The 19046-nt window shown below is 48.2% G+C and overlaps 1 protein-coding gene across 1 annotated transcript in view; it reads right to left on the bottom strand.

Moving 5' to 3' along the window:
- The window catches only part of PIEZO2 (piezo type mechanosensitive ion channel component 2), a 331944-nt gene that overhangs the window by 10774 nt on the left and 302124 nt on the right, over positions 1 to 19046 (bottom strand). Inside the window, exons 41-48 of the mRNA XM_089894937.1 lie at positions 18225 to 18545; positions 17265 to 17523; positions 14167 to 14349; positions 10941 to 11193; positions 9850 to 9982; positions 8612 to 8759; positions 8306 to 8520; positions 2102 to 2260 (exon numbers count right to left, since the gene is read on the bottom strand). Coding sequence (XP_089751063.1) covers positions 2102 to 2260; positions 8306 to 8520; positions 8612 to 8759; positions 9850 to 9982; positions 10941 to 11193; positions 14167 to 14349; positions 17265 to 17523; positions 18225 to 18545 — 1671 coding nt within the window. The remainder of the gene's footprint in view (positions 1 to 2101; positions 2261 to 8305; positions 8521 to 8611; positions 8760 to 9849; positions 9983 to 10940; positions 11194 to 14166; positions 14350 to 17264; positions 17524 to 18224; positions 18546 to 19046) is intronic.

The following is a 19046-nucleotide window of genomic DNA, read 5'->3' as shown; positions in this document are numbered from 1 at the left end:
ATTTTTAAGATTTTTTTTTTTTTTTTTTTTGCTAATGGTCTTAACAAACTGGAATTCCCTTTTCAAATAAGTTTGAAGGGTCTTCAGTTTCTTTCATTAAAGTCATGGTTTTCATTGTACAAATCTTTCACTTCTTTGGCTACATTTATCTTTGGCTAAATTTAACATACAACTGATTTCTATATGTTGATTTTATATCCTGCAACTTCACTGAATGAAAATGTTGATTAGTTCCAACAGGTTTTGAGTGAGTCTTTAGGATTTTCTCTATATAAAGATCATATGGGGGGAGGGATAAATTAGGAGGTTGGAATTAACATCTACACACTACTATATATAAAATAGCCAACCAACAAGGACCTACTGTATAGCACAGGGAACCATACTCAGTATTTTGTAATAACCTATAAGGTTATGTGTGCGTGTGTGTGTGTGTATACCGGAATCACTGCTGTGCAGCAGAAAGTAACACACGACATTGTAAATCAACGATACTTCAGTTAAAAAAAATTTTCTTAAAAGGTCATATCATCTACAAACACAATTTTACTTTTTTATTTATTTTTTCAAGTTGCTGATTTTGGGTTTTTTTTCTTATTTTTTTTCTTCTTTTTTCGGTGCCTTTCTTTCACTCAACGTTTTTTATTTTTTTAATTTTATTTTATATTGGAGTATAGCTGATTTACAATGTTGTGTTAGTTTCAGGTGTACAGCAGAGTGATTCAGTTATACATATACATGTATCTATTCTTTTTCAAATTCCTTTCCCATTTAGGTTGTTAAAGAATATTGAGCAGAGTGCCCTGTGCTATACAGTAGGTTCTTGTTTGTTATCCATTTTAAATATAGCAGTGTGTACATTTCAATCCCAAACTCCCTAACTATCCCTTCCCCACTGGTAACCATGAGTTCATTCTTTAAGTCTGTGAGTCTGCTTCTGTTTTGTAAATAAGTTCATTTTAAACATTTGCTTCTGCTATGAGAATCTGCTGGTCGTAGGATTATTGAATTATGGGGGCTTTGCTGTCAAATGAGCTAGGGAAGGTTATACTCTTGATCGGGGAAAGATGAGGAGAGGTGAGAAAAGTCATCAGGCACGGCCACGTCATCGGGGGCACAGCAGGGCCCACGGCTGGGGGACCTACTAGGTGACTGAGGCTATCGAGACCCTGGCTCAGTCCCTTGTATTTCAGCTGGAAGTGGGATGGCCTGGGCTCCTCTGGGGTCTGGGTTTGGTCCTTGTTTCTTGACCGACACAGAGCTCCTTCCAGGCTGGGGCTCATCCCAGACCCTCCCAGCAGCTTGGGTTGCCGCCCGGATTTCTCCCCTGAGCTCTTCAGCTTTGAGGGGAGCACTATTCCACCCCCTTGAAGACGTGTCAGGCCCCCTCCCCACACGGGGTAGCATGCAGTGAAACTCTGACATGCGTGGTGGTTCTCAACATCCGAGCACACTCAACACTCCTCCGTGACTGAGTCCCCGGTCCCGACGCCTGGTGCTCCAGGGGCCAGCAGTGCCCCCGCAGCCTGACCCTTCACCCTGTGGTATAATCTCCATGGGAACCGGGAGGGGATGCTCACACCGAAACCCTCACACAGAAGAACCAACATGTCCGTGTGAGTGGTAATAACTTCCTACCAGGAACAGGCAAGTCGCATGGCATTCAGGTTGACATTAGTGGAATCAGTGCCCCTCCCATGGATGGCATGTTGCACAAGCAAAATTCCAGAGGCATTTTTGGAACACTTCAGATTCCAAATATTCTGTTGCACTGTGCCCAGAATATATTAATACTTAGGATCATGGACCCCAATTTTTCATCCTGAAATATTATCAGTGTAATTATACACGATACAGAAATAGAAAACGAACCCACGCGGCCGACTTTAGAGCAGCATCCTGGCCAGGTGGGTGGAACCACACACAAAAAGGCATTTCAAGGGCCACACATGCTCTCCTGTCAAACACTGTAGGAGCCCTGCAGGGACCCACAGGCTGAGGTCACCAGCTTCTTCTCCACTCCCTCCCAGGGAGGGGACACAATGCCGTCCCGCGGCCAGCCCCGCTCTGTGAGTGGCTGTGACAGCACAGAGCGTCTCACCCTTGAAACAAGAAGAGATTGACGTAGTTGTAGCTCTTGGTGAGGAAGTTTCCGAGGACCCGCGTCGGGTAGCCGCAGCGGATCTGGTAGGCGGACAACCCGAAATACACGCATTTCACGAAGTACCAAAGCTGGGCGACCAGGTTCTGGCTGAATTTCCTGAGATGTGAAAACACAGAAAAGTGGAGGGATGGAATAGTCTTCTGGAACAAAAGGACACCAGTTTAGCATAAATTTTAAAAAGCCTAATTGCCCATCTGGCACTTAAAGACAATTCAGTAAATTCTCTCTACATAGTGGATCTCTTCAAGAGGCAAGAGGTGGGGTCAGAAAATCTAATCATTAAAAAAAAATTGCTCTGAATGTGCTCCCAATTTATTAGAGCATTATTCAGTTGTTTCAGCCATAATTAAAATAAATGTTAAGTGAATTTACTAATAAACATTTTCTCAGGACTTTGATGGTGCCGCTATCATGGTTCAAATTAAAGCTCAACAAAGAAAAAACCAAAATGTGGTTTTTACTTGACAAGATGCATAATTTGGAAGATGTAGGAGAAAGAATTCTGAGAAATGAACCCCCATTTTTTTTTCTTTTGCTATACATACATAAGACAGGTCAGGGATTAATACATTTTTGACACCTGGATTTTGGTTCCAGCTCTGTTTGCTATGGAGTTTGTTCCTCAAGCCATCATTTCTCTAAACATCAATGTCTATATGAAAAGCTTCCCTCGCTCTAAAAATCCATCACTTTCTGATCTACTAACTTGCCTTTTTCTAATGACATCCTCAGAGCTAGAGATGGTAGTTCCTTCTCCTGGTGGACAGTTAATGAAGAGGCCCATAGTGCTGAACAGTTCATGAATGCTAGCATAAGTCTGAGCAGAAACTTAGTGGAACTAAATTTCACACTGGAAAAAAAATTAGAACACATTTTCAAAGAATGATGACCTATAGGATCATTTTTAACTTCGGATAAATGCGGCATCCTGTGAGTCTTAAACATGATTAGTACAAATTTTTAAAAATGAATCCGACTTTCAACTCAGTAAGACTTAAGTATAATCTTCCCTGTGTTTAAAATTAAGAGCGATACTTTACGTTTTTTAGACAAAGCAGTGTATTACTCTTTACGTTGTATCCTGGATTTGTCTTATTAATTTTCAATTTTGTTATCAGAAGAAAACGTGTACTATTTTTTCATTGAGGACAGCTATTCTTTAGTTGATAAGATCTAAGAACAAGCCAGGAGCATGTGGGCCTATGTGTCTGGGGGCCTAGAGGCCTCCACGTGGATGTCGGCAGCTAAGGATCTCAGAAATGTTGCTTATGAGTGTCTCTGCTGTGGAGAAACCCAGCCTCGGTATTTCAGGACCTAATGAATTACTTTAACTGCATTTGACCATGGTGGGCGCTTGACAAGTTACCAGTAAGATATCAGATACTTTACGGAGAGCCCCCATCAACTCTCCAGTTCGTCATCTTTCTAGGAACTTTAGGAAATCACATTTTTTTTTCTCTCTCCAGGAAAATGCCCTTTGATTTTACAGATACTTGATATAAAAACTACATGGGAAAGAATTCTTCTATATTTATCAAAATTATAATCAAAGACTTAGAACTGTGTTGCCTTCTATTCTTTATAAAAGGTCCAACCCCTGTTTTACCTACTAAAAAAAATTCCCTTTCTATGATGTTAAAGTGGGTCAACTTGGAATAAGTACTAGTTAACCTACAGATCCTGAAGCCATCACGTTAACCGTAATTAGGGACCCTGAGGTTGCCCTGTACTGGGAAGCGTTTGTCTGTGGCGTCTCTACATGGTTTATTCCCGGAGGCTGGAGTCACGCCCTCCCCGTCTCCCTCGTCACCTACCGTGCAGAGCTGTGTAGACTGTAGGGAACCCTTGGATATTTGTGGGCTATATGGTGTGATGCACACAGAAAAAGCCAATTTATCAGATAAATTATTCAAGATATCCGAGCTTCCTTGTCCTCAATGTTATGACCGGTAGCCCTAATTTTCTTCTGTAGGGCTTAAAAGACTCCTAATCCATTTCTCCCCTTACGCTTTCCTTGTTTGGAAAGGATTTAGACAATATGACTATTAACCAATGATTTCTCTTTAAACAATGAATGAAATTTTCAGTAAATTTGAAGGAAGAAAAATGAATTCTGGAGGTTAAAGAGTAGCAGCAGGGCTTCCCTGGTGGCGCAGCGCTTGAGAGTCCGCCTGACGGTGCAGGGGACACGGGTTCGTGCCCCGGTCCGGGAAGATCCCACATGCCGCGGAGCGGCTGGGCCCGTGAGCCATGGCCGCTGAGCCTGCGCGTCCGGAGCCTGTGCTCCGCAACGGGAGAGGCCACAGCAGTGAGAGGCCCGCGTACCGCAAAAAAAAAAAAAAAAAGTAGCAGCACAGTTTGAAATGTCAAGAAATTATGTTGTCACTGACATACATGCCAGCAGTGACGCCAGAGGCTCACCGATCCTAATATATCTTGAATTAAAGATCCAAAACCAAAGACAGATTAGTCTGTTGCACTAGGGATGGCCATTAGGTGAGACCCAAAGGTGAGATCCCAGGAGAACAGAGGACCTGTGTGGCCATAGTTTGGTGACTCTCACAGTGTCGGGAGCCTGGGAGCCCAGTGTGTGAAAGGCCGACAGGTCCTTGCTTTATTCACGTGGGTGTCACAGCCCTTTTCTCCTGGTCTGCTGCCCTGGACCTAAGAGGTGCTCGATAAACGTGAAATTGAATTGAATATGCACGATTTGTAAGACACCCCAGAGAAGCTCTCATTCATTCGGTACTTATAGCGGATGTTTCAGCCGTGTTTGGTTGGCAGGCATTGTCACTAGGCTGTTGACCTCCTCAAAAGCCTGGCAGGACAGCGTGGTCGCCAGAAGAATGCCCCCAGCCCCCACCCAAAGACATGCACGTCCTAGTCCCCAGAACCTGGGAACGTGTGACCTCCCATGGCAAAGAGGACTTGACAGACGTGCTAAGGTCGGGGACCTGGAGAGGCAGAGCAACCGGGGCTGTCCAGGTGGCCTCAGTCAGTGAGTCCTTAGCGGGAGAGAGCCTTGCTCAGCCATGGGTGGAGGGAGACGCGGCAGGGGAACAGATGCTGGGTTTGAAGATGGAGGAGGAGACCACAGGTGCAGAGCATGGGCATCTCTAGAAGCTGGAAGAGGGCGGGAGGTGGATGCTCCCCTGGAGCCTCCAGAAAGAACCACAGCCCTGCCCACACACATGAATCAGTCCAGTGAGACCTGGGTCTGCCCCCTGACCTGCAGAACTGCAAGACGACACACCTGCATTGCTTTAAACTCTAACTTTGTAGTGATTTGTTACGGCAGCAACAGGACACCAATACAAGCAGCAATAACCAAACCATCTGCCGATTTGACCTAAAAGGACTAAAATGCTAAAAGGACTCTCAGTGGCTTCACTGTTGCAGTATTTCTGGGAGCTCTGGTCTCTGCTGGACCCCCTGTCAGGACATGGCAAAGATTTAGGCTCAAGGGCTCTGGAACTCTCTCTTGGGACTGGCTGGAATAATCAAATCCTTTTCACACTGCAGAGTTTTTAGGTTGTGTTACCTAAAAAAAAAAAATCTTCCTGGAAGCAAGTACGGGATGCTTCCCATGGGGACAGGAGTGCAGTATACGGTAGCTGCAGCACACGGTAGGGCCAAGAGCCCTGTGGTTGGGGGTTGGTCCCTCCAGTAATTGGCTGAGTGACTCTGAGGAGGTCACACTTCCATATGGGCTCACCTGTCTTCATCTGGAAAATTAGACAGTAGGTCTAGAAAGCTTTTTAAGCTCTTTTCTTCTCTGAAATTAAGAATTTCAATGAGAGCTGCTGGAGGATGCCTCCTTGATGCTTTTAAATATCAGACAAATTACCAAAATTCACCATCCAGGTATCCTGGGTGTTAAATTTGGCCTATTTCTCTGCTTTGAGAGACAGCTATAATTAAATATTTACAGAGAAAATTGTACTTACTCTGTTTTAAAGACTAACAAATAAGGGACTTCCCTGGCGGCGTAGTGGTTAAGAATCTGCCTGCCAATGCTGGGGACACGGGTTCTAGCCCTGGTCTGGGAAGATCCCACAAGCCACAGAGCAACTAATCCCGTGTGCCACAACTACAGAGCCCACATGCCACAACTACTGAAGCCCACGCACCTAGAGCCCATGATCCACAACAAGAGAAGCCACCGCAATGAGAAGCCCGCGCACCGCAACGAAGAGTCGCCCCCGCTCGCTGCAACTAGAAAAGGCCTGCGCGTAGCAACGAAGACCCAATGCAGCCAAAAATAAATTTAAAAAAAAACAACTCTTTAAAAAAAATAAGATTCACAATGTTCTCATGACCAAATTCTAATATTTTTACAAACGGCTTGCCCTATTCTGAATTATCTTTATCATGTGAGCTACATTTACTCCCCTAGTTTGCGGTGTGGAATGGAAGGCTTACGGAGCTATTGGGTATCTTCTGAGTAACGACCCTTTATATAGTTAGTTCTACTTTAGACTCAGGAAAGATTATCCTAATTCCAATTTTCCTTTTAAAATATTTTCATTGCCACCATTTATTATCACAAAGCAATGATTCCCTAGACTGAGGTCAAAAAGTCAGCCTGAACGTTCAGGTGGGGGCAGACGTCAGTCTAGCCACTGGTAGAAGAGACTTGGTTTCCTCGTGGAGAATTACATTTGAGTCGGTTTCTGAACAACATTAGGAAAATCCATTTTCATTACTTGCTACTCCAAAAATGGTGCTCACCAGCTTGACGGACAGGTTATTCCTAAGGCTTGGCTGTGAATGACTCATGAGGTCTGATAAAGAGATCAAACTGATGGTACACATGAAGACCTTTTCATGACATGTTCTTAAAAAGGTCACTCCTCTCATGTTATATGGACAGTTCCCTGCTCCCCTTCTGCAGACCCTTTGCTTTCATCGTCTACCAGAGCCGATACCAGGCACACCTCCTTTTACTGCGCTTCACAGATACTGTGATTTCTACAAATGGAAAGTTTGTGGCCACCCTGCGTCCAGCAAGTCTGTCAGCACCGTTTTTCCAACAGCATTTGCTCCCTTCGTGTCTCTGTGTCACAATTAGGTAGTTCTTGCAATAGTTCAGGCTTTTTCATTACGATCGTATTTGTTGCGGTGACCTGTGGTCAGTGATCTTTGATGTTACTACTATAACTCACTGAAGGCCCAGGTGATGGGTAGCATTTTTTAGCAATAAAGTCTTTTTAGATTAAGGTATAAACATTGTGTTTTTAATACATAATGCTATTGCACACTTAACAGACTACAGTTTGGTGTAAATGTAACTTTTATAGGCACCGGGAAACCAGAAAATTCCTGCCACCCGATTTGTTGCGGTGGTCAGAACTGAACCCGCCGTATCCCCAAGGTCTGCCTGCATTTCCTGTTGATAGGGGTCTCCCTGGTTTTTCTTTCCTGGACTGACTCATTCATCTGCTCATGCATGAAGCACCAACTTGGCCCCAGCACTGTTCTGGGTGGAGGCGTGCCCTCTGGTCTGAGATCTGACCTTGGGGAGGGGAGAGGCTGTCAGGAGGCACCGAGGAGGGTCAGCATGGCCAGAGCTGGGGGCTCAAGGGACAGAGGGAAAGACGGCCTCCAGCCCCCTCCTGGGACAGCACCAGCCCTTCCCTACCCAAGTCCTCGGCCTCCAAGGCACCTTCACAGCAATAGTTGTATTAACTACAGCAGCAGCGGCACGGGGGCTGCTGTGTTTACCCCTCAGAAGGACCCAGTGAGGCAGACCCCTCGTCACCTGCACCCCCTTTCTCTACCAGTTGAACAGACTCTGTTCTTTTCATCTACTTCTCATGTGACACACTTTTGCGTCCTCTCATCCCCTTACGCTCTTAACACCGCACTCCAGTCCGTCTCTCTATCTGCTCAGGTCACAGCACGAGGACCCCAGGTGTGCGCTGACCGCTCAGCCTGTCCCCTCCCTATCTGAGAGCACTAGGTCTGAGAATGCGTATAAAACGCAGTGATAACGTTTCTGAGGAATCAGCTCACACCTTGGCTTCACACTGAGTTTAGTATTGATTAAACCCCCTAACTTTCCCTTCTCCTACGGGCTGATCCTTACGAAAATGTCTGCGTGAAAGCGGCCCCCACGGCTCTAGCTTCCGAAGGCCTTACCTCTCAGTCACACCAGGCAAGATGAAGAACATCCAGAAGTGAATCCCAAACACCAGGATGACCTGGAAGATGACCTTCCCCAGCACCGTCTTCCTGAGGTACAGTGCCCGGTCCACCACCATGGTGCCGAACTGAATGAGGACCATCACCAAGAAGGGCCCCGGGACCTGGTCCTCCGACAGCGAGGAGGTGATGTCGGCCGCGGCTGAATGTTTCTGGGGGGGAGACCACAGGTTCAGGCCCGGTGGCACCCACAGGACAGCAGCGCTAGTCCCTGGTGTGCAGTGGCCTTGGTCCCCGACCTACCCCAAAGGCCCAGAAGCCGAAGACGATGATGACGAAGTCGACAGTGTCTGCCAGGAACATGAGCACGTACACGTCGGTCACGGCGCTGTAGTCGGGGTGGATGAGGTCGTAGAAGAACTGTCTGATGGGCACGTAGAGCTGCAGGGTCCTGCCAGACAGACACCCGGAGAGGGGGATGCAGGAGCCACTGGATACAGTGATCAGAGCATTCCATCCTCTGCTTCCCTCCTCCCACCAGCTCTCACCCCCTGCCCTCGACCTCAGGGCGGTCTGCTGGGGGAAGGGGGGCTCCTGCCCCAACAGAGGCTGTGTACTAGTTCATGGCCGACGGGACCACAGACCTCTTCTCTCCTTGAAGCATAATGGAGCGGCAGCCCCGGAAATGAGGGGCCGGCTTATCCCCTGATTTGATTAGTCTCCACCTGTGAGGCCCTGATCCTGCTACCCAGCCCTCTGCGCTTCTATAAAAGGTGTGATAAGTAATGAGGCGGGAGGCCCGGGCTGCGGTGAGAGCAAACGGGGCCTGTGGTCCTACCTGAGACCCAGGAAACGCCACGCAGCCCCTGCTCCTCCCATTTCCGACCCCGTGTGTCCCCCGGGTCCCGGGCAGCGCCCTGGGCTTTGGAGCTCACCTCGCTCCATCCTTCATGACCGTGTGCCCTGGCCCTGACTTGTCTGCCCAGCCCCTGTCCCCCTATCTTCACTGTGCTCTGGGTTCCACCTTCAATTCAAGGCCACGTTCAGGTGAGCAGCGCCCTCGGTCTCAGAGCCCAGACTCAGGGCCAGCCCTGTTGCACCTCCCCCGTTTCCACTCCTGTCTCTGCATCCCTGTCACCTGGGGGAGGGGCCTGTGAACTCGGCTGGTGAACTTGGGCTGCGTGACAGACAAACCACTTCCCTCGTGCACCTCGGTTTCCCTCTATGGGGTAAGTGTATCTCTAAGAACCTTCCAGCTTTGACTTCATTCCCTCTCTGTCTGGTTGGACTCTTTCATATGCCTGGGAATACACACGGTGAGCCCGTGTTCGAATGGAAAAAGTGTGTTTAGAAATGCAGTGGATGTAAAAATAAATCATCCTTATTGGAAGGTGATTTTTAAAAGCAGTGTCACGATGGGCTATTTCGTTCTGCCTGAAGCAGATGTCTGTGGTGGGACAAGTCACTTCACTCGTCACCTCTGGCTGATATGGAGTAAGTGACACCAGCTCCCCAGCCCCAAGGCGTTCTCACGCACTCACTTCTTTATGGTAAACGCTTTTGCTTTGATTAAGTGTTCTCGAAGCTTCTCCACGTAACGTTCCCGTCTGCTTTTTTGCTTGCCGCTCACAACGCTGCTTCCTTTCTGGCTGCTGTTTCGGGTGCTTGTGCTGCCTGAAAATGAAAAGAAAGCGAGATGCACCGTGAGTTGCAGGTTTGTCGACGTAAATATTGCAGAAGCCCCACCGCCCCAGGACAGAGGATGGTTTGAAGCTGCTTAGAAGGTGAGACACGCAGATGCCCGTAAGAACAGAGGCGGAGAACTTGGAATCTGCAGCCTCAACTCTGCTTCTATAGCCAAAGGCATCCGTGGGTTTTCACACCCACTGCTGGCTCTTTCCTCGGCCACCGTGGGACCTCTGTCCCAGGAGGAAGTAGACCGGAGAACAGTTTTTATCGTGCTCAGTGGGGTCCCAGGTTTTTGTTGCGGGTTTTCTAGATTGGGTCCAGGACCCATGCCTTTCTTCAGGTCCAAATTTCTCTAACTGTAAAACAAATATGAGATGACCTGCCAGTGCCTGCCTGAAAAACGTCTTGATGAATACAGAGTGTCTGGAAGGCTTCAGACAAAAGCACTACCAACACAAAAGCCCACTTACCCCAAGAGGGGCAACTGGAACGCATATGTACTTTCCTATTACTGGCTGTTGAGTAAGAAATTAATAACTAGCTTAGGAAATAACTAAGAAAGTTTGGCTAAAAGTTCCCATTAAGTAAAATGTATTTTCAAAATAAATCGTGATTTATACTCAGCAGAATCTCTGGATATGATTTATAACTACCCTGTATCCAACACCCACTAGGTACGAGGCGGCGTGCTGGCCACTTTTCTCCACGACCTGAAATCCTCGTCCCAGGGACGACTCAGACAGACACCCTGGATAGTGATGTGATCGCCCCGGACCACACACACATCTCAGCCCGGACTCGGAACTCCGTCTGTCTGGTTGCAAAGTACATTCTTTTCACATCACAGTATCTGTCTCCTCGACAGCACCCAACAAACTCCCCTGCCCCGGACCCACTGGAACCAGGGAAATGGTTCAGCCTGGGGACACCGTGTGACAGATACCTCTCTTGGACCTATTGGAGGAAAAGCTGGAGCCCTGGGACATCTGGGAGCCGCTGCTGGAGCGCTTCCTCCTGATGGCGGCCGGCTGCTCGGGGAAGGTCACGTGCACCGACTCCACGGACGCGGCCAGGTTGATGGACTTCAGGGAGTCGGAGGAACCCCTCCTACCGTGGCTGAGGGACAGCGCGTCGTCCGAGCCCACCTCGTCAGAGCCACTGTCTGCGATGTCATCTTCGTCCCACAGGCCGTGGCACTGGGAAGGCAAGGAAGGGGCAGCTCAGCCCGCCGTTCCGGGGAGGGGGCTGGGATTCTGCCGTATGACATCCCAGCCACCAGAGCGTCCCTCAGGATAAACGTAAAACAGGGCGACTGTAGCTGACAACACTGTTGTACAGCGGAAACTGGCTACGAGAGTGCAACTTAAATGCTGTCACCAAACAAAGACAGAGAGGCAGGTGAGGAGGTGTCGGATGCACTAATTAACCAGAGGGAGAGAGCCTTTGCTCCATGTATACGTTTATCGAATCACTACATGTACACCTTGAATACCTTACAATTTCATTTGTCAATTATACGTCAATAAAACTTTGTCAATTATACATCAATTATACGTCAATAAAACTGAAATTTAAAAAAAGATTAGAAACCCAAAGCAGTGCAAAGGATTCTAAGAAAGAGTATCATCTATAATTTTCCAACGGTCCCAGCAGAGTGGAGGCGGTGGGCACAGACCATAGCATTTGGCTCTTCAGTGGAGATGGAGACAGATGATGGGGTGGAAGTCAAACAGAATCAACGCAGCTGGTTCCCTGAGCGGAATTGCTTTCCAGCACACATTGCTGTGCTGACAGCGTGCACCGGCAGTACCGAGCTGAAGTGACCATGGGTGAACTGATCCCCGCCCCGTGCTCACCAGATATCTGTACTGGAATTACGGTGCTGCTCCTCCCCCAGCCTGCACCACAAGACCTGAATCCTGGGATCACCTGGGATCACCACGGCTGACCCAGGAACAGACCTGCAAATACTCTTCTCCAACAATGCTGGCCCACGTGTGAGAGTCTGTGATGCATCCTGCAGAGCCTGGTTTTTGCTTCAAGGAAGTGGGAGAAAGGGGGCCGGTAAGGACAGGAGGGAGGATTGCAGAAGAGAGGGCTGAGGAAGCAGGACTTTCCTGGAATGAGATGCTACGTGGACCACAAGTCGCCCTGGTGTTGACCTTGGACGAAGCTGCCCAGTGAGCTGTCCACCCCCTGAGCACCCTGGCTGCCAGGCTAGCATTTATCCCCAGGACCCCGTCCAGTCCTCCGTCTGACTCTGTAGAGAATAAGAGCTCCAGGCCCATTTGCCAAACCAACTCGGAGAACGATCCATTCATCCAAAGACAGAGTCACCTAATTTACAGATTATTCTTAAATGTTTATGTATAGATATATTATTTCTTAAACACGTTCAATGAATGTATTCTTATAACAGACATTTTAGGTGCTCATAATGGGATTTTTCAGTGTATACTGATTTCTTGCAAATCATTTTAGAAGTGGCTTTGTCTTTTGTTAACATTTTATTAACATATTTGGATTCTTTCACTGCTTTCTTAGTAGCATATTTATTTAGGTTTGTTAATTCTTCCAATTATTTATAATATTATAGTGATTCATATAAATAGGATAATTTTGACCACTTTTGAAATTTGCACATAGTTTTTAATTGTTTGGATTTCAAAGCAGCATTGTCAAAAGGCTTATTTTTTCAAAAGCTGTAGGATAGTTTTGTCTTTTTATGAAAGGATTTATCATTACAAAAGCATTTTTCATACCATCAGCCAAAATTTCAGCATTACAGTACCTCAAATATATTCACTGTATATAAGACATTTTCAAAGAAGAAATCAGAGTAAGTGTACCAATATGAAACCCGAACATTTCATTTATCGTGTGCTTTAAATATAAAATCATAGCTGTTAAACCATTTGAATGTTGATGAAAAAGTAATAAAAAGATCTAAAGTTTTATAATTTTCTTAAAATGACACGCAAAAGGATTCAGAATTTGCAAGAGAAATTGGAAGCGGCCAAAATTATACTAAATGCTGAAGTTTAAAACTTTAATTTCTAGAACTAAAAAGATAAGGTTAAACATCTATTAATATGTTCGTCAAGAATTAGTCAATTGGCTACATTCAGGTAATTACCATATTCATAAGAAGAACTGGAAAAATTAAGCAAATTTTATTTTGGCTAATGGGTGCCTGTGGATAAATACCTTTGCAAACTCACCACGCCCCAATGACTCAGGTAAGCCACCCCCCGCCAAGTGAAGGGTTAGGGACTTGCAGTTTGCAAGGTGACAAAAGGCGGAGTAAAGGTCTTGGTCATGGTACACCATGAAAGCCTGTTTGAAACAGCCCACTGAATAGGACAGAAGTTGAACATACTGTTACATGTATGTGTGCATGTATGTGTGTGTATGCATTAACTGAGGCCAAGCTTGTTCTCAAAAGGAACGAATAAAGATACTACTTGATAAAATGAATTTAAAATACGTTATACGAGACAAGGTTAAAATAAGAGAAGGAAAGTAAGACTGTGACCATAGGCACATCAATATCTAAGTTTTAGAGTTGAGTGGCATATTACAAGTTTAGCTTATAATTCACAGTGTGTGAGAAGAAAAAGCCCCACAGATGCTCAGCGGGGTGACAGGAGTTACTGATCCCGAGAAGGTCACTCTGTAGACAGGTCTTCCCAGAGCAACGAGGGAATGGCTTTCTCAGGCTGTGCTCTCTGGGAGCACAGCCCTGGGCTTCCCGGGCCCATCACGTACACAGTCTCTCACTAAAGCCGGTGGTTTCACGAAAAGAAACTACAACAAAAGCAATGCTACTAGAAGCGGGTGGGCCGAGGTCAGGATGGAGAGGAGACCCCAAACTGCAGCTCCCTGATGATCTGCCGTGGATCAGGAGGTAAGAACTGCTCACCGTTCGGGCGTTGGGTTAATTAGGCTGTATTCAGCCCAGGGTAGAAACGGGAAAATTTCCCCTTGATTTATTACAAACTCCATTATTGAGCACACAGTGTTGGAGAAAATGAATGAAATGAACACAACTGTCTGTTAATAAGGAAAAAAGAGCACACACACAGACCCCACCCCACGGACCCTCGGCCCCATGCGATCCCAATGTTCGGGTTCTCGGGAATCTTTCAGGGGCTGTGAACGGGCAGTACCTTCAGGATGGACCGGTGGAAGAAGAGGGCCAGCAGCTGGATGAGGTCGTAGAGAACGTAGCCCTCCTTCTTCTCCACCCCGATGATATTGGGTGGGTGGTAAGGCTTGTCTTTGTTCAATTCCACATTCTTGTTCCAGGGAAAGAACCCAAACTGGAAGAAATACTTGACCACAATTGCCACCTGCACACAGATGATAGAAATTTTTAAAAAACGAGTCCTTTTAAGAATAGTTCTATAGGACAAACAGTGATACAAAAAAATTAAGGGAAAAAAGTCTCAGTTTTGTTGCTGGGAATGCACACACCATGTGGAATAACAAATTCTCATTCTCAGACTCTGACTTTAGGACAAGCGCAGAATCTCACCTCCAGGGCCTTTTTTTTTGCGGTACGCGGGCCTACTCACTGCTGTGGCCTCTCCCGTTGTGGAGCACAGGCTCAGCAGCCATGGCTCACGGGCCCAGCCGCTCCGCGGTATGTGGGATCTTCCCGGACCGAGGCACGAACCCGTGTCCCCTGCATCGGCAGGCGGACTCTCAACCACTGCGCCATCGGGGAAGCCCACCTCCAGGGCCTTTGACTACGGATACATCAGGGCCATTTAGCTTACTTCTGACTCGGCTTAAATGACTTCTGCTACTGTTGAGGAATTGGCTAATTTCTACTGATTCAATTAGATATTTATACAAGTATTCAGCTATTAACTATGGTAATTAGAACCAACAAGAACAGGAAGATCTTTATACTTTACGGTATTGCTTTAATTTGTAATCTTTAGGAGCAAACCACACAGGCTCGCTGTACACGATATTACTTTATTCTCTTCTCTCTCTTCTCACCATTTTATTGCTCACTGGAAGTCCTCAAGAAATAAAAGTGAATGAAACAAAATCTTGCCAATTGTGCTGGTAACTAGCTCACGGTGCAAACGTGGAGATGTCTGCAGAGATGGACACTGAAACATCATCCAACGTCTGTGTCATCAGGGGTTAATTCATTACACATAATCCATCAATAAAAATAGTTTTACAAGTCCTCCATTGACCTAGAGTCCCCTTTCAGCCCTCCTCCTCTCACACTTCTTCCCAAAGTCGAGCCTCTGTGAAGAGCAGCCCTGCGTCCCTTACCCTGGTGCTTGCACCCAGCACGCTGGGTACCCACACAGAAGCCAGAGTCCAGCCACACCCCCCTTGCACCCCACCCGGTGTCCCTTCCTGAACCTGCTCCTCTGCCCCCTCCTCTCAGCCCCCCTGCGGTGACATCGGTCCGGACCGTGATATTTCTCACCCCGGCTGTTTTCCAAGCCTCCACTTTATGAAAACTTGCTAAAACACACACTTGACGGAGTCGTGTCCCGTTCAACTCCTTCAATCCAAGTGACCGAGTGCTGAGCTCATACCCCGTGGACAGGCATCCCTGGGCACCTCTGCTGCCCGCCCCTCCAGCCTCCTTGCAGCCCCATCATGGCCCGTCCGTCCCGTGCTCGCCGGGCTGTCTTACGCCTTCGTTTCTTCGCAAGGACTGGACTCACTTTGCTTTCGTCCTTGCCGAGCTTCTCTCCTTCCCACGTACCCCCTTGTGCTGACGAGTCCCCCCACCCCGGCTACACGAGGCCACACGCCCGCCGCGCTCTGCACTGGCGCCCGGCCACACGGTGCGGTTTTGAACTGTAGGCAATTCTCCGTTTCCACTCATCAGTTTGCCACAGGAACCTGCGACCACTGAGAAACAGGAACGACCATTTTTTAAAACTTTCTGTTGTTTCCTCTTGCCCAGCAGAGCCCCCAGCTGTGGCCCAAAGTCTGGGTTGTGGAGGGAATTTACGTCAACAACACCTCAGTGTGACAGAGAAAATGGAGAGCCCCGCTTTGAATCGGGAAGGTCTCATTTCAAGACGAAAGCTGTGCACCAGCGGCTCTTTCTCCCTTCTCCACATTCCTAGAACCTGCCCTTACCTCAAGCCGGGGTAAGAAGCTCCTCCTGCAGAGGCGCTGGGGAGAATCTCCAGGCCCCAAACAGGGAGTCGCTTATGCCCCGATCACCAAGTTACGCAATGGAAGTAATATTTAAGAGCCATTATTTAGACAGACTAATTAAAGTCATGGGTATGTATTTGGCTTCACATTTTTTATTTTTATTATGGAAATAAGATGCATGATAGCAATACTTTAAAATGAATACTTTGGAGATGATTTAATACATGACTTTGTTTTAATTTTGCTGTTGAATTACTTGTAAACCTATAAAATTTCTAGACTCTAACTCTACACCATGATGAGTACTACCCTTGAAGAAGCAATTACAGCTCCACTGTTAGTGAAAACTTTCCTTCTGAGCCAGGTAAGAAAATGAGGCTTCTTCACAAACCTAAGATGACAAAGAACCGTGATGGCCCAAGGAGCAAAGTCTGTGAGAGCCTCCCTTTTACTCCCAGTTTTATGGTTGCCATGGGAATTTGTGAACTGCTACGTACACAACAGGGCAGGGCAGAAAAGCAGGTTCGTATATTTGGACAGAGTGTCTCTTGTCCCCTCACGGGTGATGAAAACGGGGTGGCAATTCTCCTTTTCTGTTATTCAGACTTTTAAGGGGGTGGGTATATGACTGTGTGTTTTGATGTGTGGAAATTGGCTTTAGGTTTAAAAATGGGAAAAACGCATGTTGCATCGAACTGTTCAAAGTGCTCACTGTATTGTCTGATCCAATGTCCACTCACTGACTTTGCACTGGCCCCCGGGCCGTGCTTGTGTCTGCCTTTCACTTACCGTCTTGGTGGCTGAAACCACAGGGCAGACACCGGACCTCAAAGGCCTCCCCCGCCACTCGCTAGTTGGGTAACTTCGGGGCAATTATTTAATTTCAGTGAGGCTATTTCCTTACCTGTTAGATGGAATGATATTAGCCCCTATGCGGTGTGAGGTGTGAAATGTGAAAAGATAAATATAATTACCGGCACCAGGTAACTGTTGGTTATAATCATGTGTCCACCTAAGAATATCCGTTTCACTGACTGTTTATGTGAAATTGTCTGGAGCCAGGCAGGCCCACCCAGAGTGATGCCCTGTGACGGGCAGGCCAGTTCCGCCCGAGGCCCACCTCTGTGTAGACGATGGCCATCATCCAGAAGCGTCTGCTGGGCCGGGGGACAGACAGCATGGCCCAGAGGAAGATCAGGATGGGCAGCACGAGTGTGACCACGGAGGCGGAGACCATGTGGTTGAGGATGATGACGAAGTAGCACGCCGTCTCCGAGCGGGCCACCAGCGTGTTGTACATGGCGTAAAACAGCAGCAGGAAGCGGGGCTGCCCGACATAGAACTTCTCCGACTCTTCCAGCTCATCGTCACGGAACATCCTGTTAGAATAAGCAGCGTGACGCTACGTGGGTCTTAATTCCCCCAGATGACTGATCTCCTCTTGGTGTGACCCTGGTGTCCCTCCCTGCTTCCCGGGTCCCCAGGTGTCTTGTGGCGTCAACCTCATATTGTGCTACAGAAAGAGACATGAGGCGCTTCCCTGGTGGCGCAGTGGTTAAGAATCTGCCTGCCAATGCAGGGGACACGGGTTCGAGCCCTGGTCCGGGAAGATCCCACATGCCGCGGAGCAACTAAGCTCGTGAGCCACAACTACTGAGCCTGCGCTCTAGAGCCCGTGAGCCACAACTACTGAAGCCCACACGCCTAGAGCCTGTGCTCTGCAACAAGAGAAGCCACCACAATGAGAAGCCCGTGCACCGCAAAGAAGAGTGGCCCCCGCTCGCCGCAGCTAGAGAAAGCCCACGTGGAGCAATGAAGACCCAATGCAGCCAAAAATAAATAAATAAATAAATAAAGAGACGTGAGCACTCATGTCTGTTACAGACACTTTGCTGGTTGCACGATTCAGTGGTAGAAGCACCAAGTTGGCTCCTACTTGCGGTGCAGGAAGTACTGAAAGCAGCACGTTGCCTCTAAACGTCCGAGTGGACGTTTTGCACGTGGGTCTCTGCGCCCAGCAGCCCAGCGGGCACTAAGGGACACTCCCGGCTGTGGCCTTCGCTGTGGCCGAGGCTCTTACTTGTTCAGCAGTAGCTCGCTGGCCGTCAGCTCATGGGTCAGGGGTGGCAGGATGCTGGCCTCCAGGCGGTCTGAGCGGCTGTCGTCGGGGCTGACCGCCATGTGGGTCTGGCCCCCCGAGTCGTCCCGGGAGTCAAAAGACAGGCGCTCCAAGCTGACGGCCTTGCTGTAGGACGGCGGGGCCTCCACCTCGCCGTCCTGCATGGGGTCCTGCGGGGACTGGGTGTCCTCAGGCACTTCCTCATCCTGCTCGGCCTCCACCTCCTCTATGGTCTCTGTGGTCCCCTGGCGCGAGTACAGCATCGTGCACTGCGTGGGCTCACTGTCGGGACACAGGGACAGGCACCACCTGGTCTCAGCATCCCACTCCCCGCCCTCCCGAGGGCGCCCACAGCCACGCATCCAGGCACGTGGGGGGAAACGCGCCCTCGCTCCCTCGTGTTCCATCGGCTTTGCTCTGTCTGGATAATCTGTCTGGTCCGCAGAGACGGTGGGCTGGGCTGCGGCTCCCAGGGTGCTAAACCCTCCTGAGCAGAGGTTTTCAATCCCATCAAGCTTCCCAGCCACGGGGCCTGGTGTTTATTTCCAATCAAGACACAGTGAGCACAGCTCACCTCCCAGTGTACGGATTTTAAAGAAAGGTGCTCACGGAAACGAGAAGCCTCAGCTGGCTGGGTCCGCAGGTCTTAGCCAAGATACACTCTACTCTCAGTGGACCCCAGATCCGTAAGGGGAGGACAGGAATGATGGACCGTTGGCAAGACAATGGCATGCTTTATAACACACGGCACACTTCCTGCATGCTTGCTTCTCCCTGTGTTTC

Source organism: Delphinapterus leucas, chromosome 14, assembly GCF_059928025.1.
Source record: "Delphinapterus leucas isolate spDelLeu-1000000601 "Yukka" chromosome 14, BTC_Dleu_Yukka2, whole genome shotgun sequence".
In the NCBI taxonomy this organism is placed as follows: Eukaryota; Metazoa; Chordata; class Mammalia; order Artiodactyla; family Monodontidae; genus Delphinapterus; species Delphinapterus leucas.
This window is presented reverse-complemented; position numbering and strand designations above follow the sequence as displayed.